At 45.0% G+C, this 27,953-nt stretch overlaps 3 protein-coding genes across 5 annotated transcripts; 2 read left to right on the top strand and 1 right to left on the bottom strand.

The window, feature by feature from the left end:
* The first annotated feature begins 1,637 nt into the window (after positions 1–1,637).
* On the top strand, positions 1,638–12,183 carry LOC131720899 (ADP-ribosylation factor 3). Of its 2 annotated transcripts, none has more exons than XM_059013316.1 (5): positions 1,638–1,757; positions 4,932–5,186; positions 5,546–5,656; positions 8,419–8,543; positions 9,252–12,183. In XM_059013316.1, exons 2-5 carry the CDS (start codon positions 5,039–5,041, stop codon positions 9,411–9,413), a joined length of 546 nt encoding a protein of 181 aa, XP_058869299.1. In that variant the 5' UTR covers positions 1,638–1,757; positions 4,932–5,038; the 3' UTR covers positions 9,414–12,183. The 2 variants fall into 2 exon arrangements, with proteins under 2 accessions (XP_058869299.1, XP_058869298.1); XM_059013315.1 differs by lacking the exon at positions 1,638–1,757 and adding an exon at positions 1,789–1,957.
* A 1,734-nt stretch (positions 12,184–13,917) lies between these two features.
* On the top strand, positions 13,918–17,578 carry LOC131720900 (peptidyl-prolyl cis-trans isomerase FKBP11-like). The gene is made up of 6 exons (XM_059013317.1): positions 13,918–14,212; positions 14,307–14,369; positions 15,149–15,236; positions 15,698–15,731; positions 16,156–16,226; positions 17,345–17,578. Exons 1-6 carry the CDS (start codon positions 14,087–14,089, stop codon positions 17,560–17,562), a joined length of 600 nt encoding a protein of 199 aa, XP_058869300.1. The 5' UTR covers positions 13,918–14,086; the 3' UTR covers positions 17,563–17,578.
* A 139-nt stretch (positions 17,579–17,717) lies between these two features.
* Positions 17,718–27,895, bottom strand: LOC117400881 (dynein regulatory complex subunit 2). Of its 2 annotated transcripts, none has more exons than XM_034913789.2 (9): positions 27,383–27,895; positions 25,951–26,129; positions 25,091–25,258; positions 24,747–24,916; positions 22,108–22,246; positions 21,589–21,786; positions 21,097–21,315; positions 19,707–19,859; positions 17,718–19,015 (listed from the first exon to the last, which is right to left on the bottom strand). In XM_034913789.2, the coding sequence occupies exons 2-9, from the start codon at positions 26,089–26,091 to the stop codon at positions 18,707–18,709; spliced, it is 1,497 nt and encodes a 498-aa protein (XP_034769680.2). In that variant the 5' UTR covers positions 26,092–26,129; positions 27,383–27,895; the 3' UTR covers positions 17,718–18,706. The 2 variants fall into 2 exon arrangements, with proteins under 2 accessions (XP_034769680.2, XP_058869297.1); XM_059013314.1 differs by having other exon boundaries at positions 18,881–19,015; positions 19,707–19,902.
* Between the last annotated feature and the right edge of the window lie 58 nt (positions 27,896–27,953).

The following is a 27,953-nucleotide window of genomic DNA, read 5'->3' on the forward strand; positions in this document are numbered from 1 at the left end:
TATTATATTTATAGATATAGATATAATGACTTCCTGTGCTGTAGGTCAATGTCATGTATGAATTTGGCAATTTCAAGGTGCCAAAAGCAGAAGTTTTTTGTTTGTTTGCATATTTAAAATTAAAATATGTGTAGCTACTATTATTCCACCAAATTGTGCTTGTTATCGTGTATTATAAAAAACGCAGCTTCAGTATTTAAAATAAAATAAAATACAAACTGAACAGATAGAATTGGATTTTCATCTCAGGCTCTGCTCTTGTGGTTTGTCACGCTACCCCCCTCTATGGCACTGCAGCCTTATTCTGTTTATTTGGAAAAGTTGCCTGAAAGTAATAACTAATGGTTTAAATTCCCGTGAAAAGCAAGCAGGTAGTTTTGTTCGGGGGAGGGGGGGGAGGGGGGTTGAGTAATGACCAGTCAGATTGGGCCCCCCTGCAGGCACCTGATCAGGTGACTTGATCCCTGATCTCCCAAAAATTCACCTGCAGATAAAAACCCACCTTCACTTTCTGCACACCTGTGCCACTAACTCTTATCTAATCACGTTACATTGTGCAAGAGTTAGTGGCACAGGTGTGCAGAAAGTGAAGGTGGGTTTTACAACTAAGAAAAATGTGAAGCCCTTTCACACAGACAAAAACAGGGGAAACACCTGCCATATGTAGCACACACTTTGCGATGCATTGTTCATGCATCTTGCTGTAGGATCATTCTCTGCTATACCAACAGAGTGACCAAATGTCAAACGGGTGTTTATTAGCAGACACTGTAGATCAAATAAATGTGTGGAAGAATTCTTTCTAGTTATGGCTGCTGATTCATGAAATGATGACTAAGGAATGACTGTCTGCGGTGCAGGGTGTGTCATACAGTCAGGGGAGCGCTGGTTCCTGGCTGGGGATTCCTCAGGGAGCAATGGCTGTGGTGCTCCTGCATGGCAAAACCTGCATGGTGCTGATGAGAGGTAAGAAACAGATTTCAAAGCCTTGGTTTGCATTCCTTGACATCAGCCTAGCAGACATTGTGTTGGTCTCTAATGGACCCATTGTTACTAATAGCAGCAGTTTCTCAGACTGTCAAGCAGCCCATTAATCTCGGATTTAACTGTGGGCTTTGGTGACACCTGCTGGAGACTCGTATATATACACACACGCCGTTACACAATGTAAACATTTATAATCCCTTAGGCTTTTAAAATATGTGTCCTATTCCTTAATTAGATTCAAAACCAGACCCATTTTCACTGTTGTCAATATTATTATCCTCTAATTTAACTGTTGTATCGTGCATCTCAACGCACCCCACACAACCGCGTACATTTTTAAACCAAAACGGAACTCCTTGGTGTATGTTTTTTACAGTACTGTTTTTCGGTCGAGCTGTGTTATACACCTTGTCCAGTTATTTTACATCCTCGAAAGGTAGCTGTATGGACACGAGGCAATGTAAGCATCTATTTTAGAAGTAAGACAAAAAACAAAATACTTGAACATCAGCCTTTTATCTTGCGCTGTGTTACCAAAACCTGGCAGTAACATATCGCAGGCATTTCTAGTTTTATGTACAGTCACCGTTTTGTGTTGCTAAAGTGAGGTCATTTTTCTGTACAATTATTTTGGCATTGAAACGTTATATCAGCCCAAAAGAGAGGACATCTTAATCTCGCGAGATTCCTCCCACTCTTCAGGCAGGTGCCACAGAACTCTCGCGAGAGCCGCGTCGACAGCAAAGTACGCGAAGCAAGCGCAGCTGAAGGTAAGTACCGATGCGCAATGTTGGGGGGGAAGCGACAAAATAATAACATTTAAACAAACAAGCAAAAAAGGCAGTTTAATGAATGCAACGATATGGGGGATACTGTATCGTGACAGAGGGGCAGAGTCGAGATAAACCCGTCCGTGCACGGTGGAGAGAGGTTGAGAGACGGACGGACGCTTTGCTAGAGAAACGGGCAGGTGATATAAGGAAATTATTGAAAAGGCGAATTAATTTAATTCAGAAAATAAGACAAAAATGCGCAGCCTGTGTCTGTGTTATCGTTGGTGTGAAGCTAAAATGGTGCATTCTGTATAGAAACATCGAGATCTTGTAATCGGTAAGATACCTATGTGTGGGTGAGAAAGAATGGCTGATCATTAATAATGCAAGCGGAGGTGCAACACCATATAGATCGTATATCCAATTCCCATTATGTATTATGTATTATTTAAAAGAACAAAGTTAAAAACGGAGCGACGTTTCGGCCAGATGACCTTCATCAAGCTGTGAAAATGAATGAATGAAACGGAAGAATAGGTAATATAATAATAATAATAATAATTATTAATATTGCATTATTAGAATGGCGGTAGACGCAATCGTACTGAATACTGTGATATGACATGCATATATTAAAATGTCATTGGGTTGCTGGGTTTAGTAAATACATAAATAAATAGGTTGCAGGAACTGACAGAAAATAAAAACACAGGTATATTAATAAAATGGAGGTGGCTGTGTATTATTATTATTATTATTATAGGGAGTAGAATTCATTTCTCTTATAACATAGCGTCGTTATCATATTTTCACACACAGCACCATTTGCCCCAAAGATAAATGACAGTCAGATATATTGATTTAAGTTCATGGCTAGTAAACCGGTAACACACTATTATACAGTATGAACACAGGCTGACCGCTCGCACTCGGACTGTGAGCCAGTGAAACCTGCCTCCGCGCCGGCAGTGTATGATGCAGGGCTGCATGAAAGCGGATGTATTTAGACAGCAGTGTGAGCTACATGTTACAGCTGTACCTAATGGTCCAACGTGTACTGTTACATATATACAGCTCCTCTAACCAAACGTTTTATATATCATGTCATATCATATCCTCCGGCACGTTTCTTTTGAAAGCCAGCTTGTTTCCAGTGCTGCTTTTCCCATTCAGCTGAAGAAGGACTTGTAGTCCGAAACGTCCTGCTAGAATTGATTTTACTTTTTAATCAATTCTTCACATTTTTGAGTATCTACGTGTCCTTTTTTCTTGATTTTGCTCCGTTTGCTACACAGCAGTTATCCTTTTTTCCCCCCCAAAACAAATCTAGAATGTGTCTGTTTCACAAGCTAAGAGGACATAGGAGGCTGTGTGGTCCAGTGGTTAAAGAAAAGGGCTTGTAACCAGGAGGTCCTCGGTTCAAATCCCACCTCAGCCACCAACTCATTGTGTGACCCTGAGCAAGGCACTTCACCTCCTTGTGCTCTGTCTTTCGGGTGAGACGTAATTGTAAGTGACTCTGCAGCTGATGCAAAGTTCACACACCCTAGTCTCTGTAAGTCGCCTTGGATAAAGGCGTCTGCTAAATAAACTAATAATAATAATAATAATAATAATAATAATAATAATAATACAGCTACTCCAAAGGAACTGGAAACATTAAATGATAGCTAACAGGAGCCTCTTGCTAGCTAGCACTACCCACTACCAAAATAAGTCTGCATATGATTGCCTGTGTGGAGACTTGCCAAATGAGTTTCTTAAGTACGGGGTTGGAAACAATTAGCCACAGTTTGCAGGTAATCTCAGGTGTGTCTTACTATTAGGAAAACCAGGAATGCAGTGGGAGTCCATCCTTGCAGTAAATATTTACAGTCTTTGGGATGTGTTGTGCAGGTTAGTAAGGAAGATCAGATGTTCAGGGGTTTGTTTGTGTAAGTTATGCACATTTCATAACATGATGTCCAGTGGGCTGCAGCAGACTGAGATGCCTTCAACGGTTACTTTTCATACACCCTACCCCGTGTCATTGTTAAATTGTACGAATGTGCGCTCGGAGTCAGTTAAAACTCCTTGAAACTAGTGTTTATAGGGCTTGTAAAATAATTCTTATCCGTGTTTTCAGCAGGATATATAGAAGCATCGTGCAACAGACATATTCAGCCCAGAGCAGAATGACTGTGTGTGTGTGTGTGTGTGTTTGAATGCTGTAGCTATGGGCAGATCCCCCCTCCCCCACACACCCCCCCACTGTCACACAGCCAGCCTCACAATGAGCTGTAACTGTCCGCAGTGGGCTTGGACTCCCACGCTGAGGGAGTCCAAGCCCAGCCTGCTGCTTCAGCACCAAACAGGAAGGATAGGGTGCTCCCTGCCTGCCTCCCTCCCTCCCTCCCTGCCAGCCTGTGGCTCCAGGGTTATTTATTAAGCAGCCCCACGGCACTGTGCATCACCCTCCAGGAATGCAGAATGCATGGGAGGGACATGTGTTGTTGCCCACAAAGCGAGGTTTTCTTCCAATGGTGACTGGTGCCATACCAGCCTGTGCCAGTTTGCCGCAGGGATGCTTGGAGCACTGCACAGACGACCTGATTTTAAAATATGGTTGCGATCAACATTTTATAGTCTTATCGTATTATTATTGTTTCATTATGCTTTGCACAGTTACAGTTGTCTTTGGACTTGTGTGCTATATAAAAATGAACCTTCCCTTGAAGTACAGTCTAAACTATAGCCTACATGGGTATTTAGTATCTATGTGATCTGCGTTAAAACTGAATTGACACCCTCTGAGGGATAGCAGGCTTAGAAACTCTAGTCCAGCACCAGGTCTGGGTTTCACAACAACCCTCATTTAATACATTAAAGTAATCAGGAAAGAGCAGTTGAAGCAGTCCAGTCTTCCCCTATTGCTTGCTGAACATCCCCTAACAGTAATCCTGCAGGTTCAGGGGCGGCTTACTCATGCTGTGATGGTAAGTGCGATTGGTCCAGGATATATCAGCGATCTGATTGGTCAAATTTCTGCTGCATTTCAATAATATGACTAAACCAGGGGAGTTGTGGAATCCAGCGCTGAGTGCAGCGCTCGAGTGAGTTATGAATGGTAGTGACGCATTTTGTTTTGGAGCACAGCATTGAGCTTCAAGTTTCTCTGCTACTTTGTTCCAGACCTCGAGCCCATTGGACGAGTCAGACCCCCACTGAGATCCAATCACGAGCCGAGGAGCGTCGCCCACACTCAGAGTGCTGTGCTGCGGAACAGGAAGCGAGGAGCCATGGGGAACATTTTCGGGAACCTGCTGAAAAGTCTGATTGGGAAGAAGGAGATGCGGATTCTGATGGTGGGGCTGGACGCTGCTGGGAAAACAACCATCCTGTACAAACTGAAACTGGGGGAGATCGTCACCACCATTCCCACCATCGGTATGGACCTCCGTACATTCAGCACACACTGCTGCCTGCTGCCTTGCAATTTACATGGCAAAGGACATCTTTAACAGATTGATATCAAGTTTTCTAACATTTCATTTCTTCCCTGCTGAATCTCCTGCTATGTCTGTTCAGTGTGATTCTCTGTTTTTGTTTCTGCTGAGATCATTATTTCCCAGGCTTGGTAACTATTGAAGCGAGGTTCAGAGAGGAATGACCACTGCTCGTGTGTAGCTGTCTTTTCTGTCCCCTCCTGTCATTTTATTTTGTATAGACATTTTTCACTAACATACACTTGCAAACCCTCTCTCTCTCTCTCTCTCTCTCTCTCTCTCTCTCTCTGTGCTCTGCAGGGTTCAATGTGGAGACAGTGGAATACAAGAACATCAGCTTCACTGTGTGGGATGTGGGCGGCCAGGATAAGATCCGCCCCCTCTGGAGGCACTACTTCCAAAACACCCAGGGTACGTGCACATAGACATCAACACAGCATGAGCCAGGATTCATCACCAGGGTACGTGCACATAGACATCAACACAGCATGAGCCAGGATTCATCACCAGGGTACGTGCACATAGACATCCACACAGCATGAGCCAGGATTCATCACCAGGGTACGGGCACATAGACATCAACACAGCATGAGCCAGGATTCATCACCAGGGTACGGGCACATAGACATCCACACAGCATGAGCCAGGATTCATCACCAGGGTACGGGCACATAGACATCCACACAGCATGAGCCAGGATTCATCACCAGGGTACGTGCACATAGACATCCACACAGCATGAGCCAGGATTCATCACCAGGGTACGTGCACATAGACATTGACACAGCATGAGCCAGGATTCATCACCAGGGTACATAGACATCAACACAGCATGAGCCAGGATTCATCACCAGGGTACGTGCACATAGACATCAACACAGCATGAGCCAGGATTCATCACCAGGGTACGTGCACATAGACATCAACACAGCATGAGCCAGGATTCATCACCAGGGTACGTGCACATAGACATCAACACAGCATGAGCCAGGATTCATCACCAGGGTACGTGCACATAGACATCAACACAGCATGAGCCAGGATTCATCACCAGGTTATGTGCACATAGACATCAACACAGCATGAGCCAGGATTCATCACCAGGGTACGTGCACATAGACATCAACACAGCATGAGCCAGGATTCATCACCAGGTTATGTGCACATAGACATCAACACAGCATGAGCCAGGATTCATCACCAGGGTACATAGACATCAACACAGCATGAGCCAGGATTCATCACCAGGGTACGTGCACATAGACACTGACACAGCATGAGCCAGGATTCATCACCAGGGTACGTGCACATAGACATTGACACAGCATGAGCCAGGATTCATCACCAGGGTACGTGCACATAGACATCAACACAGCATGAGCCAGGATTCATCACCAGGTTATGTGCACATAGACATCAACACAGCATGAGCCAGGATTCATCACCAGGGTACATAGACATCAACACAGCATGAGCCAGGATTCATCACCAGGGTACGTGCACATAGACACTGACACAGCATGAGCCAGGATTCATCACCAGGGTACGTGCACATAGACACTGACACAGCATGAGCCAGGATTCATCACCAGGGTACGTGCACATAGACACTGACACAGCATGAGCCAGGATTCATCACCAGGGTACGTGCACATAGACACTGACACAGCATGAGCCAGGATTCATCACCAGGGTACGTGCACATAGACACTGACACAGCATGAGCCAGGATTCATCACCAGGGTACGTGCACATAGACACTGACACAGCATGAGCCAGGATTCATCACCAGGGTATGTGCACATAGACACTGACACAGCATGAGCCAGGATTCATCACCAGGGTATGTGCACATACAGCTATGGCCAACCTAACCCCCCCTCCCCCCGCGCGGTGCTTGACCAATTGTGTGCTGCCCCCTGGGAGCTCCCGTCCTCGGTCGGCAGTGGAATAGCCTGGACTCGAACTGACCACGTCCATACTATAGGGGGCATCCTGCACTCCACGCGGAGCGCCTTTACTCGGGAGCCCCCTGTTCATGTCGTTTTTAAAAGTTATTCTGTCTCGATCCTAAAATTCTAGGTGATGCTAAAGTTTTGGCCGTAGCTGTAGATCTCGATACACGTGTGCCATGATTCATCATTATGATTAAAGGGGTTGAGCTGATGTAATCGGATACAAAGCTGCAATTCATTAAGTCATAGCAGTCTGCCACAATCCACTATCTTCTTGCCGTTTTAATAAATCTGGCTTTTATTTGTTTTATATTATGGAATTAGTTGTCAAGAGACAAATGAACATGCTGTCATCAACTTAAAATCCTCGGCAAGCACAGCATTTCGTGTTAGTTTCCGAATGTAACATTAGTCAATTGTTGTCAGTTTTTTGTTTTAGCATATGGAAAACTACAAAGCGGTATGTAACTCATTATGTTAGCGTAACATTATTCAGCAGTTATTTCTATAGGGTGATGCAAAACGTTTGGCCGTAGCTGTAGGTCACCACAACCTACACATTACACATGTCAGTTCAGTTCCAACGCAGGTCATGTAGATAAAAAGTGCTTGGCATGTGTAAGAGGTGTGTGTGTCTCCCTGGTGCAGACCCCTGTAACAGCGTGTGTGTGTGTGTGTGTGTGTGTGTGTGTGTGTGTCTCCCTGGTGCAGACCCCTTTAACAGCGTGTGTGTGTCTCCCTGGTGCAGACCCCTTTAACAGCGTGTGTGTGTCTCCCTGGTGCAGACCCCTGTAACAGCGTGTGTGTGTCTGTCTCTCCCTGGTGCAGACCCCTTTAACAGCGTGTGTGTGTGTGTGTCTCCCTGGTGCAGACCCCTGTAACAGCGTGTGTGTGTCTGTCTCTCCCTGGTGCAGACCCCTGTAACAGTGTATGTGTGTGTTGTCTCCCTGGTGCAGACCCCTGTAACAGCGTGTGTGTGTCTCCCTGGTGCAGACCCCTTTAACAGCGTGTGTGTGTCTCCCTGGTGCAGACCCCTGTAACAGCGTGTGTGTGTCTCCCTGGTGCAGACCCCTTTAACAGCGTGTGTGTGTGTGTCTCCCTGGTGCAGACCCCTGTAACAGCGTGTGTGTGTCTCCCTGGTGCAGACCCCTGTAACAGCGTGTGTGTGTCTCCCTGGTGCAGACCCCTGTAACAGCGTGTGCGTCTTTCCCCCTGCAGGGCTGATCTTCGTGGTGGACAGTAATGACCGGGAGCGAGTGAACGAAGCCCGGGAGGAGCTCATGAGGATGCTGGCGGAGGACGAGCTCAGAGATGCTGTGCTGCTGATCTTCGCAAACAAACAGGTGCAGAAGCATCACACCGCTCTGAAGCCTGCTTCACACTCAGTCCATCCGCCAGAACACACATGCGATTCAAACATATTCCGTCTGTCCATCTGTATGTTACAATAACATTTTTGCTTCTAGAGAATTTCTTCTCAAATTGTGATTAAACATTCCATTGGTAATTCTCATCAACTTTTTCATCGTACCGATTCAATCTGATTTTGAATTCATAGCTGTGGCTGCAAAACTGTTTTATTTTTGTTATTTAATTCGGCTTGGTTGTTAAGAAGCTTTGTATGGGGGCCGTGCTTTTTGCATGGGTTCTGGCTTCGATTCCCCTCTGGGGAAGCTGGCAGCATGACTATAGCAGAGGCATCTGTACAATCTGTACGCATATCCAGCAGTAATGAAACACTGCAACCGAATTCAGAGACTTCAGCCACGAAATGCATTCAGTAATGTAGCACAACATTTAAAATAAATACACATGCATTTTGTCAGAAGTTGTGAAGGACCTACAGCTATGCCCAAAAGTTTTGTATCACCTAGAATTTTAGGATAGAGACCTGATCTTAAAAACTTTCTGAACATAATTTACATATCTTTATTTTAACATCATGTAATCAAAGAAACTACAAAATAATATTGCAAAAGCCACATTAGTAGTACCGTATTTCATGTCTGTTAGGGAAGTGGTTTCTGATTGCACCTCTGCTGTTTCCCCAGGACTTGCCCAACGCCATGAACGCAGCTGAGATCACAGACAAGCTGGGGCTGCACTCGCTGCGCCACCGGAACTGGTACATCCAGGCCACCTGCGCCACCAGCGGGGACGGGCTGTACGAGGGGCTGGACTGGCTGGCCAATCAGCTGAAGAACAAGAAGTGAGGGGCAGGGCCCCTGTGAGCAGAACACTGCGAGAACACCCATCCCCTGCATTCCTCACGAGAACACCCCTCCCCTGCATTCCTCACGAGAATAACCCTCCCCTGCATTCCTCACGAGAATAACCCTCCCCTGCATTCCTCACGAGAACAACCCTCCCCTGCATTCCTCACGAGAACAACCCTCCCCTGCATTCCACACGAGAACAACCCTCCCCTGCATTCCTCACGAGAATAACCCTCCCCTGCATTCCTCACGAGAATAACCCTCCCCTGCATTCCTCACGAGAACAACCCTCCCCTGCATTCCTCACGAGAATAACCCTCCCCTGCATTCCTCACGAGAATAACCCTCCCCTGCATTCCTCACGAGAACAACCCTCCCCTGCATTCCTCATGAGAACAACCCTCCCCTGCATTCCACACGAGAACAACCCTCCCCTGCATTCCTCACGAGAATAACCCTCCCCTGCATTCCTCACGAGAATAACCCTCCCCTGCATTCCTCACGAGAATAACCCTCCCCTGCATTCCTCACGAGAATAACCCTCCCCTGCATTCCTCACGAGAATAACCCTCCCCTGCATTCCTCACCTGCCCTCGACCGGCTCCTTGTGTGATTCATTCATTTTCAGGGGCAATGGTTTTGCTGCGTGTTTATTTATTTATTTATTTATTTATTTATTTATTATCCTAGTCCAGTTCTTTAAAAAAAAAAAGCTGCATTTTCAAACACTCACTAAGAAATGAATCGGTTTCACAAACCCTGATGAGCACTAACATTGGACTGCCTTCTCTAACATTAGGTAATCCAAGGTTAGTGCAATAAGAGGCTCTTTGAAACCAGCTGCTAAAAGCTAATCCAGTTAAACAATCTGCTCCAGTGCCCTGTTCTCTCAATAAAAGTGGAATAATGTAACAGAGCGAGCATAGTCTTGGATGCATGTGCATATAACACTCACAGCTCATTTCACAGACCCGAGAGCACTAATCTTGGGACTGCTTTACCCAAGGTAACATTACTGTAGTCCAAAATGTGTGCTAAACAGGCTCTGTGAAACACGAGTACAAAATCATCAAGTTACACTTCTGTCTGCTAACCTTGTGCGGACCAAACAGACTTGAAGTCTCTAATGTACCTCCCTGCAAAGCTCCAGTCCTGAAAAGGTGATAGTGCCGTTTTCAGTTCAGGCATTAGCGGCATGTAGTTTATTTAGTTGGTGTTATGTATCATGATGATTTATTATTATATTTTCTTTATATTGATTGATTGTAATTGAAAACTGAATTTGCAAGGCAGCTAATTGGTTGAAGTGCATCCTAAGAAAATAAAATGACTAGACTTGCTTCTGTTCATGTGTAACTGCATTCACAAAAGGTCCTCCTGCAGGTAGATCACTAGAGTACTGCCTACCCCTATTTAAAACTCAGACTGGACCGTATTTCTAAATTCAGCACTAGTGTGTAATTGTTAGGGGTGGAGTCTGTAATTAAATCTACATAGATTTAGTGACCGTATTCATCATAATAGTCATTAAATGGGGGCAGTACTTTTAATGTCAGCAGGGATCCAGCCACAGAACGTGAATGCTGTATATAAACTAGACCCTTCAGTGCGTGAATGAGGAAGACTACTGGACAAACTGAATTGATCTCAATTGTCAAGCCTGCCTGGTTGTGACTGTATATTAGTAAGAGGTCAGTGTATATGTATGCTGCTCCTGGCATTGCATCGTTATTGCAGGTGTATACTTGTGACATTGTAACTCACCTTCCATGCATGCAGTTTCTGTTGCTCTGCTAGTCTAAACGACACATGCAATAAATTCCTATCGCTCCTGAGGCAACATGCACACACCTGAACTGAGGGACTCCCAAAGCAGGGGGAGGGGGAGCAGGTGCACCTGTTCCATCATCCTTGTTTGATTAAATTTGCAGCATTGGTTTTGAGAAAGACGTCAAGCATGGTGGAGGCATTCGCCAGAACAGTCACTTGACGTTGTTCTTGTTTGATTTTGGAATGCAAACAGAGTAACGTGTAATTAAGTCATGTGCTTGTGTTGATTCCTAGGCTTGCTCGCTCCTCTTTCAGTAACATTGACAGTTGGTTTCATTAATCCTGGGACAGTAAGGCAGTCCATTATTCATGCTAAGCAGGTGAATCGAACAAAATTATTTCAGCAAAATGAGGCAAAGTGCACTTTGGGTAAATTTTTAATCCCTTATGGATTGAAATAAAAAGCCTGCAATTCTGAATAAAAGCCTAACTTGCAGTTATTTCTCAATAACTTAAAAAACACTGAATTCTAAATTCTAAGGTATTAAATTTAGTCAAGCAGACAAACGTTTTGACTTCTGCCTTTGTTAGTTTGACATGTAACTTTAAACAGCATTACATTCCTCTCCCATTTAAAACCTCTCCTAATGTAACTCCACATTAACACACACACACACACACCCACAGGTTCATTTACAGTAAAATAGTCAAGTGTTTTTATTTTGATGTGGCCTTAACATATTGTTATCTATTCTGTTCTATATTTTTGCTGAACAGCTGGTTCCTTTTCTGTTTATGTGAATGTTGTTCTAGATCGTGGATGTGTTGGTTCTTTTCTTCTTGGACTTTGTGTTTTGCTTCAGATGTTCTTTTGATAGTGAGTAGCGTTTGGGTCACTTTGATGGCTGGACGGTGCCTGTAACACCTCAAGTCTAAAAAAAATGCAAATATCTAACTGTGAAACGTTGAGTACAAATTAAACTGTTTTGCGTATCAACCCTCCTCGTGTCTGATTGTCTGTTCAGTTATCTAAAAGCCTGCGTTTCCAGGACTTGCACGTGCAGCGTCTCGCAGCCGTGACTGCTGGGGTGCTGTTTCATCATCCCTGCAGGCCATGCCTCTGTCACATAGACAAGGTTTGCATAAGTACATTTTCAATCGAGAGCAGGCCATTTGGCCCAGCTGTGCTCATCCGGTGTCTCGCCAGCACAACCCTCTCATAAACCCCTCTGATTTGTACTCTACACTTTTGGCTGCATACCCCAGCATTCTGCTTGCCTTGGTAATTGCTTCCCCACACAGGATATAGAGAGAACCGCTTGCACAATTGTATCAAGACATGGAAATGACATCCTTAAGCACAAGCTATTGAGAATATCAATGTGGGGATAGGGTGAGGTGCCTGTCTATCTGTCTGTACATACGTATAGAGAACTGCTTATCCAGCTGTGCTGAAACTTGGTAAGTTCTCTAAGAAGTGACTGCTAAGAAATAATAATAGAAGATACACCAAGAATGATGGCAAATGTCTAAACATGAGGGACCAGTGCATTTAATTCACTATGCAGTGTAATATACCGTGGATCCACAGCATGTGCAGTTGTATGGTTGTTTGATGTGAGTGATAGTAACTGAAGGGATGTGATCAGGGGCTTGTCCTCGTTGATTCCATGATATTGCTGCCGGTACATTTCAATGCTGTGATAATAAGCAGAGGCTGATATGAACAGGAGTGCTATTGGGCAGGTTTGTGTGCAGATCATTTTTTCAAGCATTGGCTAATAGAGTGGTTAAAAGATAGGCAGAGGTTTGATTTAAACAGGAGTCATGGTAAAGGAAACTTTCTATTAAGCCTGTTTAGGGTATGCAGGGGTCTCAAACATGCTGGTTAAAGCTGAGCTCCTATTGTAAGCCCGCTTTAACATCATTTGTAGAGATATGTCCCCCTCTGGTGGACATTCTCTGAATTTGAGACCACAATTATTTTCTTTGGTTTATGTTTTCCGTATTGTTCTTAATCTCAAATTCTGCACGCTTGACTATCCTAAAAGAAAATGGATCTGGTTCGCAATACAGTTTGTTCACATCATCCAGGTGTATTTTTACGGAGTTATTAGAACCAGTACAAATACAGAGCCTGCTGCCAGTAGTTTAACACCATCAGGGCTGAAGAAAGAGAAAGGCTTCTATTATATTGACAGTGAAATGCGTGGTTATATTAAGAATTTGTTTTGTGCAGCTACTGGCAGCCGCGGAATCAGCAGTAAAAATCCTGTATCGTCTGTTATTCTTAACTACGTGGATTTTAATTTTTCCAATGATGCAAACTCTTTTCTAAGTGTGCAAATTAAGCAACGTTATATTGTCAAGGAAAATGAGAACACATACGTGCTCGCTTTGTATGCAGACACGCACTGGAGCACATACAACGAACAATGTGTGTTCTTCAGAACCGGATCACTGTCCAAGAACTACCTACATGCAAACACACAGATCAGAAGACGTGTTTGCAAAATCACAGACAAACGAATTACATTGGGGCACGTCAGTGTTGTTCTTAAAGTCGGATCAATTCGACCTTGATAAAGTGACCCAAAAGCAAAGCTGAATCGCACCTGCAGCCGCTGTGTCTGAGACACGTTGACACTCCTTTCTGTGTTTACCAGCCGGCGTCTGACAGCGGCCACGTGGGGGCAGCGCCTCCCTCCGGCGGCCCGGCGCGGGGTTTATGGGATGCAGGCGGAATGCTGAGACGGAGCTTTTATATTCCAGGTGTTGCAACGATTGTTCCCAGTTGAGTATCCTGCTGTCGGCGTTACCCTGTCCGGTACAAACTGACTACCGCACCGCTGCCGGGTCTGACTGGGACTTTTGTCGTCCAAAAAATCTTATTTGTTATAATGGAGAACAAAACTGTTTTTATTTTGCTCTGGTGCACAATTTTCTTGTGCACAGCTGGAGCGCAGTCTGATGGAAGCGAAACCCACGACGAGAGAGTCGTGGAAGAGCTGGAAATTGAAAGCATGGTAAGGGACACGTCGTATTTAAACACAGTAACTTGAATTTAAACATGCATTTACAAATAGACTGTTTAATTTTCCATTTCGTTTTGTTGTGCAGGTGAAGCCCCAGCAATGCTCGGAGACCTCTGCTGTTGGGGATACGCTGCACATACATTATACCGTAAGACTTTTCATTTGGATTTGGAGTAAAAAAAAAAGAAACTAACCGCTGTTTCTTATTTGCAGAGGAATTCTTGTGGTTTGTTGATTTGCATTGCTCAAGTAGGAAGGAAGGAAGGAAGGAAGAAAAATAATTATTTACTCCATTTAAGGAGTTTAACGCCTCTGTACAGACTGTAGCGGTCTAAAAAAAAAAAAAAAAAAGCCGAGCCTTCCGGCATTAGTAGTGCGTGTAGATCTAGTTTTTTAATTAATGCAATTACTTTTGTTGTATGTTTTTACTTATTTGCCGCGGAGCGAGAGCAACACGTCAGCACTTTCGCGCTGAACCCCTCCTCCCCTCCTCTCTCCTCTCTCCTCTCCTCCCCTCCTCTCTCCTCTCTCCTCTCCTCCGCTCCTCTCTCCTCCCAGCCAGACCTCAGTCCTCGGCACGCTGCCTGTCATTACTCCCTGCGCATGGTTTCAACGCCCAGTCGCGCATACGAGCAGATCCCTGGAGTCACTTCGAATTAGAATCGAAATTGTGCAGTTCGTAATTCATTTCAATGCTGTGTGCACCCCTGCATGCCCTACACACTACAGTAGACAGGCGTATATATTTTTAATAGGAGCTTGATCAGCCACAGTGTGCAGGTAATCTCAGGTGTGTCTTGTCAAACCTCTAGTAAAACCAGGAATGGATCAAAGTGTTATTCAGTGGGAGTCATATTTTTTAGTTTGTTTAATAACTGTAATGTTAATCTGCCTGTGCTGTTAGGATAATGACGTCTTTCTTTGCAGGGAAAGCTGATGGACGGGAAGGTGATTGACAGCTCACTGTCCCGGGACCCCCTCGTTGTAGTGCTGGGCAAGAAGACTGTTATACCAGGTGAGGTCACGCGACCAGGTTATACCAGGTGAGGTCACGCGACCAGGTTATACCAGGTGAGGTCACGCGACCGGGTTATACCAGGTGAGGTCACGCGACCGGGTTATACCAGGTGAGGTCACGCGACCGGGTTATACCAGGTGAGGTCACGCGACCGGGTTATACCAGGTGAGGTCACGCGACCGGGTTATACCAGGTGAGGTCACGCGACCGGGTTATACCAGGTGAGGTCACGCGACCGGGTTATACCAGGTGAGGTCACGCGACCGGGTTATACCAGGTGAGGTCACGCGACCAGGTTATACCAGGTGAGATCACGTGACTATTTGGAGAATTTAGTGCATAAAATATAAATAGATTAACAGTAAAAGTGATAAACATTTGGATCAGGCACCCTGTAGGGTTACTAAGTCTTATCAGGACCCCGGTAACTGTGTTTCTCTCTCTCTCCTTGGCTCCAGGCCTGGAACAGAGCCTTCTGGGAGTCTGCGTTGGGTGAGTGACAGCACTTTGCTATCAGTACCTGGTTACCATGGAGACAGGCAGTGCACTGTTTGTTCCTGTCGGGCTGAAGGACGTTTGGAAGGGGATTGTGGGATACTGGGTGTGGGGCTCCACAAGGGCACCAGGTTGGAGCATGAGCTACATACAGAGAGGGGATACATTAATAAGGATCACTAGCTGTGACTGTCAGCAGGGTGCAGGGGGACCATGTGCAGCCAGGACAGCTCAGGCTTTTCAGGTGCTTCAGGGGGGGCCTAGCTGTCTGTATGTCACTCTTACATTCTTGGATTGAGTTTTATGGCAATCCATTTTTCCCCGATTGCTCTAATTTTGCATTCACAGTTGTTCAGATGTTTTGCAGTGCTTCCAGTTCCTTTCCTCCAGAGTGTTACACCTGGTTCTTTTCCTGTTGCAGGGAGAAGATAAAGGCTACCATTCCTCCTCAGCTGGCCTACGGGAAGCGTGGGTTTCCTCCAAACATCCCAGGTAGGAGAGCGGCACAGTGCTGAGCAGGAGCAGCCGTCCCTGGCACCGTCTCCAGTGTTAATACAGCAGAGAGCGTGCTTGGGTCACAGCTTATTCTCACACCACGAGTGAACTGCTCCAACCCCCAGATACCACATTAAAGGAGATTGCACTATTATTTGATGTGTGAGTCAGATAGAGGGAGCATTGTATGTGAACCAGACCAAATAATATTCCATGCAATATACTCGCCAGCAGGCAGTGCCATTTTCTTACTTCATCATTCTGTACCAGTTCTGGACTAGTTCCCTGTAGTGCAGGCAATGGGGAGCTGTTGCACACTAACTTTCCGAGAAGTGAATACGAAATTGCAAATTCCACAGGCAGCAGCACAGCTATCTGTAAATTAATCTGAGAAAGTAGATTGGGGAAATTGAACTGGAGTAACACTCGGAAACACTCGAGAGAGTCACAGCAAAGATCGTTGTTTCTTTTACTGATCAGCTGAAAACGGAGAAGCGCCACAGGGCTGCTATTAAAAATGCAAAGGAAAGACAATGCAGAGACTCTGAGCTTTTGTTTTAACATCAGAGGTGGAAGGACGGAGTGGTGGAGATGAAGGTTTTTGTTAAGTGATTTGAAGGGGGTGTATTGTGAATATTGTTCGGAGAGTTTGCATCTGGTGGGAGTGACTTCACATTAAGATACTGTTTAGTTATTCTTAATTATTGATAAGATATGTAGTATAAGGTACTGTAACATACAAGAGGATTTCTCACCCCATTCAGAGCCAGTGGGTATCATCTTGTATCACACTCTACACAATATTCCGTCTGCAATACATACATGCATAACTAACCATACTGGCAGGAATACAAAATATGAGAAACAAGTTGATCTCAATAAAGATGTGATCTAAAAATTGCTACTAAACTTGGCCCATTCTATTATTTGTACTTGCAAGCTTAAAATGTCGATTCAGCTTGTATAATGAGAAGTGGATGATTGAATACGGAAGAAGCACGTTCAGGGTGTTTGACCGCCTCTCTCTCTCCCACTCTCCCTCTCTCACCCCTTCTCCCTCTCTCACCCCTTCTCCCTCTCTCCCCCTCTCTCTCCCCCCTCTCGCTGTGCTGCAGCTGACTCTGTCCTGCAGTTTGAGGTGGAGGTGGTGTCCATGTTCAAACAGACGTCCTGGCAGAAGGTCCTGAATGAAGTTCTGCCGCTGGTGTGTATGGGTCTGGTGCCGGGCATGCTGTGTTTAATAGGGTTCTACCTCTACTCCAAAGCCAGCGCCCCCAAGGTCTCCAAAAAGAAGTTAAAAGAGGACAAAAAGAACAAATTAAAAAGAAAATAAAGCTTTTTTAATTTTATACACGCTGTTGCTGTGTGTGTGTTCATGAATCTATTTGAGCGCACGCAGTGTTTGTATGCTTTGTCTGGGTGTTTATTACTGTGAAAGATTTTTGTGAATAGTGGATTTAAAAATTGTAATGAGGGGTAAAGAAACACACACTCATAACAAAGGGCTCCCTCATGGAACCACTGACAGATCTGCGAGCTCGTGAAACCCCTTCTACTGTAGGTGTGCTTTATTTTCAATAATATTAAAACTATTTTGTATTGTGCTTGAGACTGATCTACTACACTAAGAAGTTGTGCTCATGTTTTTAAAAGGCTTCCTAACACACTGCCAGCCCCAGGGATACATGGTGTGTTTTACTGTTATGTGGTTGAAATATAAAGTACTACTGAAATGTCTGCAAGCTGTCGATATAAAATAATAGATGGTCTGTATAGCATATAGCAAAATGACACCTTTTCAGAAAATGTAAATTTGGACATCTAGTAGGGCATGTCCATTGTAAACTGCATTTATTATAAGTAGTGTTTTATACATCATGACATTGAATGCTTTATAATAAATACACAAATTACTGATCCAGTGAGTGTGTTATAGGGTGTTACACCACAGCTCCAGCTCACCCTGTTATTACAGAAGGAAGGCTGTAGAGGGGATTTCTACTAAACTGGGAGCAGCGATAACCAGGGCTTTACAATCCGTTTCCTTAACTCTTAAGCCTTTTCTTGTGATAAAAGGTATTTGCTTGTTTTTATATGGGGTTTGTAGATATATTGCAACAAATCAAAAGTTTCTGGTCCTGCTTACTGGCACATTTTGATGAAGGCACGAGCCACAACACTTGTCTAGGTGTTGATTTCCCTGTACTCTTTCTAGGACTTCCATATGATGTATGATTGAGTGATTCAAGCTCCGGAATAAAAAAAATGGGATTAAAGCCTTGGTTATCACTGCTATAAGCCACCTGCCTACTATTAAGCTCTTTACATTGAAATGCTTTTTGAAAGATCCATTCACAAAAAAAAAAGGTGCAAACTGTGTTGTAAAGATACATCCACTTGATGACGAACGCTCTCTCTGATGAGTCAGTCCGGGTCGCGGTGAATGACGGCAGTGCGCGGGGAGCGCAGCGCCCTGTTCAGATGGTGTGCTGGACGATGTGTGCCGCCTCGATCACGGTGTGTGCGTGCCGTGCCACCCTGCCCTCGCTGAGCGGCACGGCGGGCAGCCTGGCGTTGGTGCGCTGGTTCACGATGAACAGTGGGTTGAGCTGCCCGAGGGTGTCGTCGCTGACTGAGATCCCGTCCAGGTACTGCTTCAGGAGCTGCCTGAGCTGAGCATTCTCCTGTGCCAGCACCGCCTTCTCCCGCTCCAGAGCCAGCTGCTCCAGCAGGGCCTTGTTGTAGCGCTGCCAGAAGCGCTCCAGAGCGGTGTAATCCTGCATGGCCTGGGGGAGAGAGAGATCTGTGCAACTGATCTAAATAATACTGCTTTATACAATCTACATTTGATTAATACTTCATTTCTTGAGTATGCTTCTCTAGTGTTGTTTCTGCTTAGATATTTATTTGCCAGGTTTACGAAACCAGATCTACTGTTTTGTGCACATCTGTTTGATACATAGGTGTATTTGATAGAAGCGCACATTTTAAATCATGATAGCTGGTACAACACTAAATGTTTTCGGTTTCCATGCGTTACTCTGTCTTCTGGGTCAAAGGTTGATGGCAGGAAAGAAGTGGACAATTTCGCTCTCAGGGTGACGCAAGGAAGTGCAACACTACCTGAATGCATAGCTTGCAAACAGATAACTTAAACCTAGTGTAGTACCGGCTATCTTCTTTCAAAGTGAAAATGGAAGTGTTTCTGAAATAATGTTGCAATCTACAAACACTTTAAGGGTGATTTTGGTACAGTGAGGAGGACGTGTGTTACTGCTGTGCTGTGAACTGAAGCCCACAGATGAAGAGCTGATCTATGCACAATGTAACCTGGACAGCATTTACCTGTACAGTGTGCTACCTTTGCACAGACTCCCCTGCTCCTGGCTCTGCCCCTCTGCACGCAGATAGAAGTTGTAGACAGTCCCCTGTATTAGCTGTGAACTCTGGGCAGTGCTTACCTGTGTGATCTCTTACCTGGGCTAGCTGTTCGGTAGGGGGTTCCATGTTAGCTGCCTGCTCCTGGCTCTGCTCCTCTGCGCTCAGGGAGGAGCTGTAGAACGGCAGCACCTTCTCCTCCTCTGTCTCCAGCTTCCGACACATCTCTGTCAGCCTGAGCACGTAGTCCCCCTGAGGAAACACACAGGACTCTCAGTCTGAGCACGTAGTCCCCCTGAGGAAACACACAGGACTCTCTGTCAGCCTGAGCACGTAGTCCCCCTGAGGAAACACACAGGACTCTCTGTCAGCCTGAGCACGTAGTCCCCCTGAGGAAACACACAGGAGACTCTGTCAGCCTGAGCACGTACTCCCCCTGAGGAAACACACAGGACTCGCTGTCAGCCTGAGCACGTAGTCCCCCTGAGGAAACACACAGGACTCTCTGTCAGCCTGAGCACGTAGTCCCCCTGAGGAAACACACAGGACTCTCTGTCAGCCTGAGCACGTAGTCCCCCTGAGGAAACACACAGGACTCTGTCAGCCTGAGCACGTAGTCCCCCTGAGGAAACACACAGGACTCTCTGTCAGCCTGAGCACGTAGTCCCCCTGAGGAAACACACAGGACTCTCTGTCAGCCTGAGCACGTAGTCCCCCTGAGGAAACACACAGGACTCTCTGTCAGCCTGAGCACGTAGTCCCCCTGAGGAGACACATAGGACTCTCTGTCAGCCTGAGCACGTAGTCCCCCTGAGGAAACACACAGGACTCTCAGCACAGTACAGTGGGGGACCAGTGATGCCCTACAGCAGTGAGCACATGTATCAGAACACCCCATTGCTTCTGTTTCGATTGATTGTGCACATGAAATCAAACCGCTGCAACTGAATGTTGGAAAATGAGTGTCACATTTAACTGATGACTTTAACAGGCCACAGATGCAATTAATTAAAAATAGTAAGAGTAAAGGAACACACAGCCACACATGATAAAATGCAGAAGACTTTTCAAAAGTTTTTGAAGATGCCTAATTAAAGCACAGAGTGGTCTAACATTTCCACACACAAGTGCCTAGTGTTTCTATATCACTGATTGCTGAGCGGAAATTGAAATTCTCACACCCTGAGGTTTTCACGCAGGTAGGTCTAATAAGTTTGCACACTGCTGCATGTCAGAAGCATACATCCCACACCATAGCTCAAAATTCAATATTCATTGTCCATGACATATATCAACAACACGTATAGAATAGTATAGAATAACAAATGGCAATGCATAGAGAAAAGAGGTTAGGTGGTATTTAAGAACTAGATGTCTAGATTAAGCTAATGTGACCTTAGTACTATGGAGAAGTATATTGAAACGAGAGAGATGATAAGCACATGGATTTGAAGCGTTGCTCAGGAATCCTGTTTGATTCCTGCCCCACCTTCTCAATGAGCTGCTGGAGCTTCTTGATGGCAGCGTTGCTGTGCAGGGTGAGCTTGGCGAGCTGTCCTCTCTCACAGGCCCGGGCCCGGTTCATCTGGGTCTTGATAGTGTGGAAGTGCCCCTGGATCGCCTCCTTCTCCTCCTGCAGCCGCCGGTTCTGCTTCTCGCTCTCCCGTGCGTTGGAGGCGAGACGGGAGCGCACAAGCGCGATGGAGTCCTGCAGCGAATTACAAACCGCAAGAACAGACAAGCCGTGGTAAGACTCAATGCAGTGGTTCATGGAAGCCACACTACATACACCAATATCTCCCAAACAGCCCTGACACCCTACAAAGCAATTCTCTCCAGGCCAGTGCGTACTTACATGAATGCTGCTGTTCGCTACTCTAGCCTTTCCAACTTTATTTAATTCACCAAAACAATCTTTACAGGGCCCGCTGTGTTCATTTCCGGTGTTATGCTAGCGAGCCGCCTGTGGCAGCATCCTGACCTGCAGCTTCTGTATTTTCTTCATCTGCATCTCGATCTCCTTGGCGCTCTTCTCGTCTCGTCCCCGCAGTGCCTCGAAGGCGCTCTTGCGCTCCTCGGTGGCCTCGTTGTAGCTGCGCAGCGCCTGCTGGAAGTGGCGCCACAGCTCCTCCACCGTGCCCTCCAGCTGGATGCGCAGGGCGTGCTTCTCCTCGATGTTCTGACAGGGAGACACAGCATCTTCAAGGGCAGCGCAGTTACACCACAGTGGCACCACGCTATGGGTCTGTACTAAAGGTCAAGCCTGATCTCTGGGTGTATCTATTTAAGTACCGTCCAAATAGTTTTAAACTAAGATTTTTTTTATTGGATACTTATTACTGTGCTACTGAAGGAGCCTCCAAGATCTGTTGCCATAGTAACAAGTGTCGGCAGATGGGATTTAAGATTCTGCTACAGACCCAGGTCGTTACTATTCCAATTTCAGACTGCTGGTTCGCTTGGGATGTTAGTAGTCCTCTGTTAAATAGACAGCCTGTACCTTGTTCCTGATCTCGTCTCGGACGCTGTGGAAGTCCTGCTTCACGTCGTTCTCCTGCTCGCTGTAGTTCTGCTCCATCGCGAAGGAGATGTCCTCCACGTGGGTGCACTCCTGCTGGTGCTGGGACAGGATCAGCTCTCTTCAGGGACAGATAAGACACTTTTAACACACAGTTTCATTCGCTTCGCTTTTTTCACTGCTTTCATAATCGTTGAGCAGCTTTTTATTTTAAATACTTTTTTTGGTCACGCTTTATTTTAGTGCTAATAAAAACTTGATTTAATTGGCTAAACATTACTACAGTAACAATTTGAACTGATTTCAAGCATATGATCGACTGGGTATTGATCATCCCTAGGGCTCTGGTATTTGATTGATCATCCATAGGGCTCTGGTGTTTGATTGATCATCCCTAGGGCTCTGGTATTTGATTGATCATCCCTAGGGCTCTGGTATTTGATTGATCATCCATAGGGCTCTGGTGTTTGATTGATCATCCCTAGGGCTCTGGTGTTTGATTGATCATCCCTAGGGCTCTGGTGTTTGATTGATCATCCCTAGGGCTCTGGTATTTGATTGATCATCCCCAGGGCTCTGGTGTTTGATTGATCATCCCTAGGGCTCTGGTATTTGATTGATCATCCATAGGGCTCTGGTGTTTGATTGATCATCCCTAGGGCTCTGGTGTTTGATTGATCATCCCTAGGGTTCTGGTGTTTGATTGATCATCCCTAGGGCTCTGGTGTTTTCGATTGATCATCCCTAGGGCTCTGGTGTTTGATTGATCATCCATAGGGCTCTGGTATTTGATTGATCATCCCTAGGGCTCTGGTGTTTGATTGATCATCCCTAGGGTTCTGGTGTTTGATTGATCATCCCTAGGGCTCTGGTATTTGATTGATCATCCCTAGGGCTCTGGTGTTTTCGATTGATCATCCCTAGGGCTCTGGTGTTTGATTGATCATCCCTCGGGTTCTGGTGTTTGATTGATCATCCCTAGGGCTCTGGTATTTGATTGATCATCCCTAGGGCTCTGGTGTTTTCGATTGATCATCCCTAGGGCTCTGGTGTTTGATTGATCATCCCTCGGGTTCTGGTGTTTGATTGATCATCCCTAGGGCTCTGGTATTTGATTGATCATCCCTAGGGCTCTGGTGTTTTCGATTGATCATCCCTAGGGCTCTGGTGTTTGATTGATCATCCCTCGGGTTCTGGTGTTTGATTGATCATCCCTAGGGCTCTGGTATTTGATTGATCATCCCTAGGGCTCTGGTGTTTTCGATTGATCATCCCTAGGGCTCTGGTGTTTGATTGATCATCCATAGGGCTCTGGTATTTGATTGATCATCCCTAGGGCTCTGGTGTTTGATTGATCATCCCTAGGGCTCTGGTGTTTGATTGATCATCCCTAGGGCTCTGGTGTTTTCGATTGATCATCCCTAGGGCTCTGGTGTTTGATTGATCATCCATAGGGCTCTGGTATTTGATTGATCATCCCTAGGGCTCTGGTATTTGATTGATCATCCCTAGGGCTCTGGTGTTTGATTGATCATCCCTAGGGCTCTGGTGTTTTCGATTGATCATCCCTAGGGCTCTGGTGTTTGATTGATCATCCCTAGGGCTCTGGTGTTTGATTGATCATCCATAGGGCTCTGGTGTTTTCGATTGATCATCCCTAGGGCTCTGGTATTTGCAGTTTTAGCTGGCCTATTATATATTATTATCTAACAGTTTACAGAAAATACCCTTTTTTTCAACCCCTTTAAAGGCACAATGCCTGTGGCCTTACGCACCAAACTCATAAGTGATTTAAATAATGTGTATTTGAAATGTTTCTATGACTAAAATACAATCTGAACAGTCTATAAGATCCTAATAACTGAAATCTACAGTGTGGTGGCGGGTTAAATTGACATCATCCGATTTCTATTAAAAAGTGACAAGAAAGAAAGATCTTTATGCTACTGAGAGGTAAGAAAATGTTTTTGAAAGCATTGGTTTGTCACTGATTTTGTGCAGTGAGCACACAGGTTAGTCTTCTGGTAATAAAATCAACATTTCTGTTCATTTCAAATGATCCTTTAATGGTGCAGCACTGGATTGTTTTGCCTGATCATATACGAGGACTGTCCCTATCTGATCTTTAAGGTTTTATTGAGAAATTACCTGAACGTGAGAAGTGAAAGATGAGGTCAAACCTCAACATACAGCTTTGGCCAAATGTTTTGCATTACTATAGAATGAACTCATTTTGCTTCATAAAGTCGAATGAAACCTGCTGAATAATGTTACGTTAACATATTGAATTACATACCGCATTGTAGTTTTCCATATACTAAACGAAAAACTGACAAAAATTGAAAAATGTGACATTTCAAAATCTAACATGAAATACTGTACTACTATTATGGCTTTGGTAGACTTTTGCGATATCATTTTGTAGTTTCTTTGATTACACGATGTTAAATAAAATATCTAAATTATGTTAATACAGTTTTTAAAATGATGTCTCAATCTTAAAATTCTAGGTGATGCAAAACGTTTTGCCACAGCTGTACAGTGATTGTGTCGCTTCGATGCTATGCTGCCTCCCGGGACAGCATTTGAAATGACGAGGCTGTCTCTGTGCCTCCCTGTACCTCTCCGTGTGGAACTCGCCCCGCAGAGCCTCCAGCTCAGCCTGGTAGTTCTGCTCCTGGCTCTCCAGCCTCCCTCTCTGCAGCTGCAGCAGCACGTCCAGATTGTGCAGGTGAGCCCTCAGAGCCTGCGAATACTGGGCCTCAGCTTCCTCCAGGTCCCAGGCCAGAGACTGCAACCAGACACACACACACACACTTCAATACTGCCGCCACACCTGGACACGCATTCAACTGTATGGTCAACCTCGTGGACTGGAAACCCATTCGGTTTCTCAGTAGATCCCAAAGATCCCAAAGCTAGACGTCCTCTAAAAAGCACAGTGTCTGAGTGCCTCTCAGCCCACCTTGATGACGCTGTCCTTGCGGTCCACCACTCTCTCGAAGGTCTGGCTCAGCACCTCAATGTCCTTCTTCAGCTCGCGCCCCTTTGTCTCCCTCATCAGCACTCTCCACTGCTGGTTGATCTTGTTCAGGTTCAGCACACTGCTCTTCTCCTCCTTGGCAAGCTTGTCCTGCAAAGACATGCACTGTGTTTCAGCTTCAGATGGGGCTGTTTTGGTTTTCCCAGTCCTGGTTATAGTTACACTTAGGCAGGGCAAACATCTGTCAATGTGTTCACATACTGTAAGCTGAACTGTACACAATGTGACAAATTGAAAGAGAAGCACGATCTAGTGACTCATGCAGGCAATGAAAAAGTAAATAAAAAATGGTGTAATACTAATGTACACTGCCAAAACAGTTTTAATTTGACACATAATCACTTTTAATCTGTTGGGCTGCATTGGAAATATCGGCATATCCTGAATTAACCTAAAGGAGTTCTACTCTGTGCTGAATTGGAAGTCACTCCTTCGAATCTATCAGAAAGAGTAGAGAGGGCATACACTGAAGCTGAGTAAAAGTAAGAACAGAAGGCGTTACAAATGCATGGAATAGCCTCCTAGGTGAAGTAGTAGCATCTAAAACACTGGGAACATTCAACAAAGCTATTGCTGTACAGTTGTTTCTGTCCAATTAAATTAGACAACCTTAGACGGGTGTGCTGGGAAGGCATGAGCCTTGATTGGCCGAACGACTGCCTCTTGTTCCTAAAACTCTTTCTATGTGCACCAAAAGATGCTCAAGCACAGAAAGGAGGACCGGTACGAGTGACAATGAAGCTACCAAGAGGTTGCTTTAGCCCTCCTTTCACCCTGATTACCTTGAGGAACTGAGTGAGGATGTCCTCCTTCTTCTTGCTCAGCTCCTCCTCAGCCAGGGCTTTCTGCTGCATGAACAACAGCCGCTCCTCCTCACTCATATTGCTCAGCTTTGCTGACTTCTTACCACCTTTCTTCGGCATGCTGGCGCAGTCTGGTTAGGAGGCTACCTGGCAGGACACTGAGAAGGACAGTCATACATTGCTGTTGCAGGCGGAACAGGATCATAAACACTTTTACAGAAAGAGGAATGCAGAGCTGCCAACTTCCCATACATTTCAAAGGATCAAAAAGATAAAGAAAACGCAGCGTTTTCAGTAATTGCAAAAAGAAGCTCAGAGAATGATTGCAAACATCGTAGAAAGGTAAGGGGACAGAAAATAAAATGAAATAATAAATTAGGCATTTTCACGGTTTTGGGATGGAGACAGGAGTCTGGACACCACATACTGGTAATGCTTCTGGGGTGACAGCGGGGAGTCATGACCATTAAAAGGGTTTCCTATACACTCCACAGGCATGAACACCCCCAAGAGAAAACTGTTAAATGGGATTGTGGGATCATCTCATCATCATATTCAGAGCCTGAGTCCGCTCAGGATTTCATTAGAGCACGCCAACGCGGAGTCCGCTGGTGACAGGACTGCTTTTGTTCACCAGTGGCGTGCTCTGCACCGTTGTTTTTGGTTCACTACTACATCTGAACATTTAATTTACAGACTTTTTACCGTTTTTATTTTTTTCTTTAAACTTAGTTAATGACCAGTCTTTATTAGCATCCCCTTTTGTTTAGGGGGTGCTAAAGTGAATTTTTTCATCAGCCTCACCACCTTGAGTAAGCCTGATCTCAGAAGCTAAGCAAGGTTTGGGCTTGGTTAGTACTTGGATGGGAGATCACCTGGAACACCAGGTGCTGGTTGACAGCTGTTGTAGCCCCCCCTACTGGTCATTAAACAGAACTACTACTACTACTACTAATATAATAACAACAAAACTCAGTTGACTTACAACCGTACAGTAATTATGCCTTTCTCACGCACATAAAAACATACTTTACAAGCACAGAGTGACTACACCAGCACAAAATAGTTTCATAAGTATCGGAATCTTCATGAATGTTTGTTTTCACACACATGCTAACGCGCTCTTTATAAAGTTATGCTAACCATACCGAGGCGTTCAGAAGCTGACTCTTCAAAAGATCGTTACAAGAAGTTAATATAAAACCGAGGCCTGGAAAAAATAACACAAATATAAAAATCAGTATAGCGCGACCTCACTTCGCTGCTTCTGAATGTACTCGTTAATTGTATTCTTCGGGGCATTCCCAACCAAAGAGCATCCAAATGATATTCTAGGAGTTATGTTAGCGGACCTGACTGTATCAAAATGATGTAAACAACGGAAGAATATCACAATATAATAATGCTGTACCTGAATGATCGCGGAGCCAGCAAGATTGCAGCCCTTCTGTTTAGTATGTATCTGGTCTCCTAGCAACCGACTCCCGTTCCCAGTGACGATTCACAGGTGTCACGGTTCTTTGATTCGGGGAAATTCGGGCAAATTATTTGTGCGTTTTAGAAACGTCACTGATAGCAATACTATAACATGCATTCTCCTGTTAACCAAAAAATCATGCAACCAAACACATTTTTAAATGTAATCCTTGTAAGAATATCGTTTTCATATATATATGCCCGAGCTTTAACACTTCGTTTGATATTGAAAATCAGTAAGAACAATCAATAAGTACTTTGCATTCTTTCATTTCAGCTGTGGTTTTAACAACACGTGTATATTTTTGAGGGTTATGGTGAATTCCATAGATAAACTAACTGTATCTGACGTCACAGCGTCGCTGTTAAAACGGCAGATTGACGTTAACGTGCTGCCAAGCCGCGGTGCACACTGGGATAGAGACGGCGCACCACTTCCAAGTCAACTCCACAGATCCTTCCGAAAGAAAACAGTGCCTTCCTTTATATTTACAACGAGTAACAAA

Source organism: Acipenser ruthenus, chromosome 45 (assembly GCF_902713425.1).
Source record: "Acipenser ruthenus chromosome 45, fAciRut3.2 maternal haplotype, whole genome shotgun sequence".
Taxonomy (NCBI): Eukaryota; Metazoa; Chordata; class Actinopteri; order Acipenseriformes; family Acipenseridae; genus Acipenser; species Acipenser ruthenus.

Coding starts and splice junctions, on each gene's coding strand:
- LOC131720899 (XM_059013315.1), top strand. CDS start 1,840: ATGCAACGATATGGGGGATACTGTATCGTGACAGAGGGGCAGAGTCGA. Junction 1,958..4,931: donor TTTGCTAGAGAAACGGGCAG/GTGATATAAGGA, acceptor ACTTTGTTCCAG/ACCTCGAGCCCATTGGACGA. Junction 5,187..5,545: donor CACCACCATTCCCACCATCG/GTATGGACCTCC, acceptor TGTGCTCTGCAG/GGTTCAATGTGGAGACAGTG.
- LOC131720900 (XM_059013317.1), top strand. CDS start 14,087: ATGGAGAACAAAACTGTTTTTATTTTGCTCTGGTGCACAATTTTCTTG. Junction 15,732..16,155: donor CTTCTGGGAGTCTGCGTTGG/GTGAGTGACAGC, acceptor TTCCTGTTGCAG/GGAGAAGATAAAGGCTACCA. Junction 16,227..17,344: donor GTTTCCTCCAAACATCCCAG/GTAGGAGAGCGG, acceptor GCTGTGCTGCAG/CTGACTCTGTCCTGCAGTTT.
- LOC117400881 (XM_034913789.2), bottom strand. CDS start 26,091: ATGCCGAAGAAAGGTGGTAAGAAGTCAGCAAAGCTGAGCAATATGAGT. Junction 24,917..25,090: donor GCAAGGACAGCGTCATCAAG/GTGGGCTGAGAG, acceptor GTCTGGTTGCAG/TCTCTGGCCTGGGACCTGGA. Junction 21,316..21,588: donor AGAAAATACAGAAGCTGCAG/GTCAGGATGCTG, acceptor AATTCGCTGCAG/GACTCCATCGCGCTTGTGCG.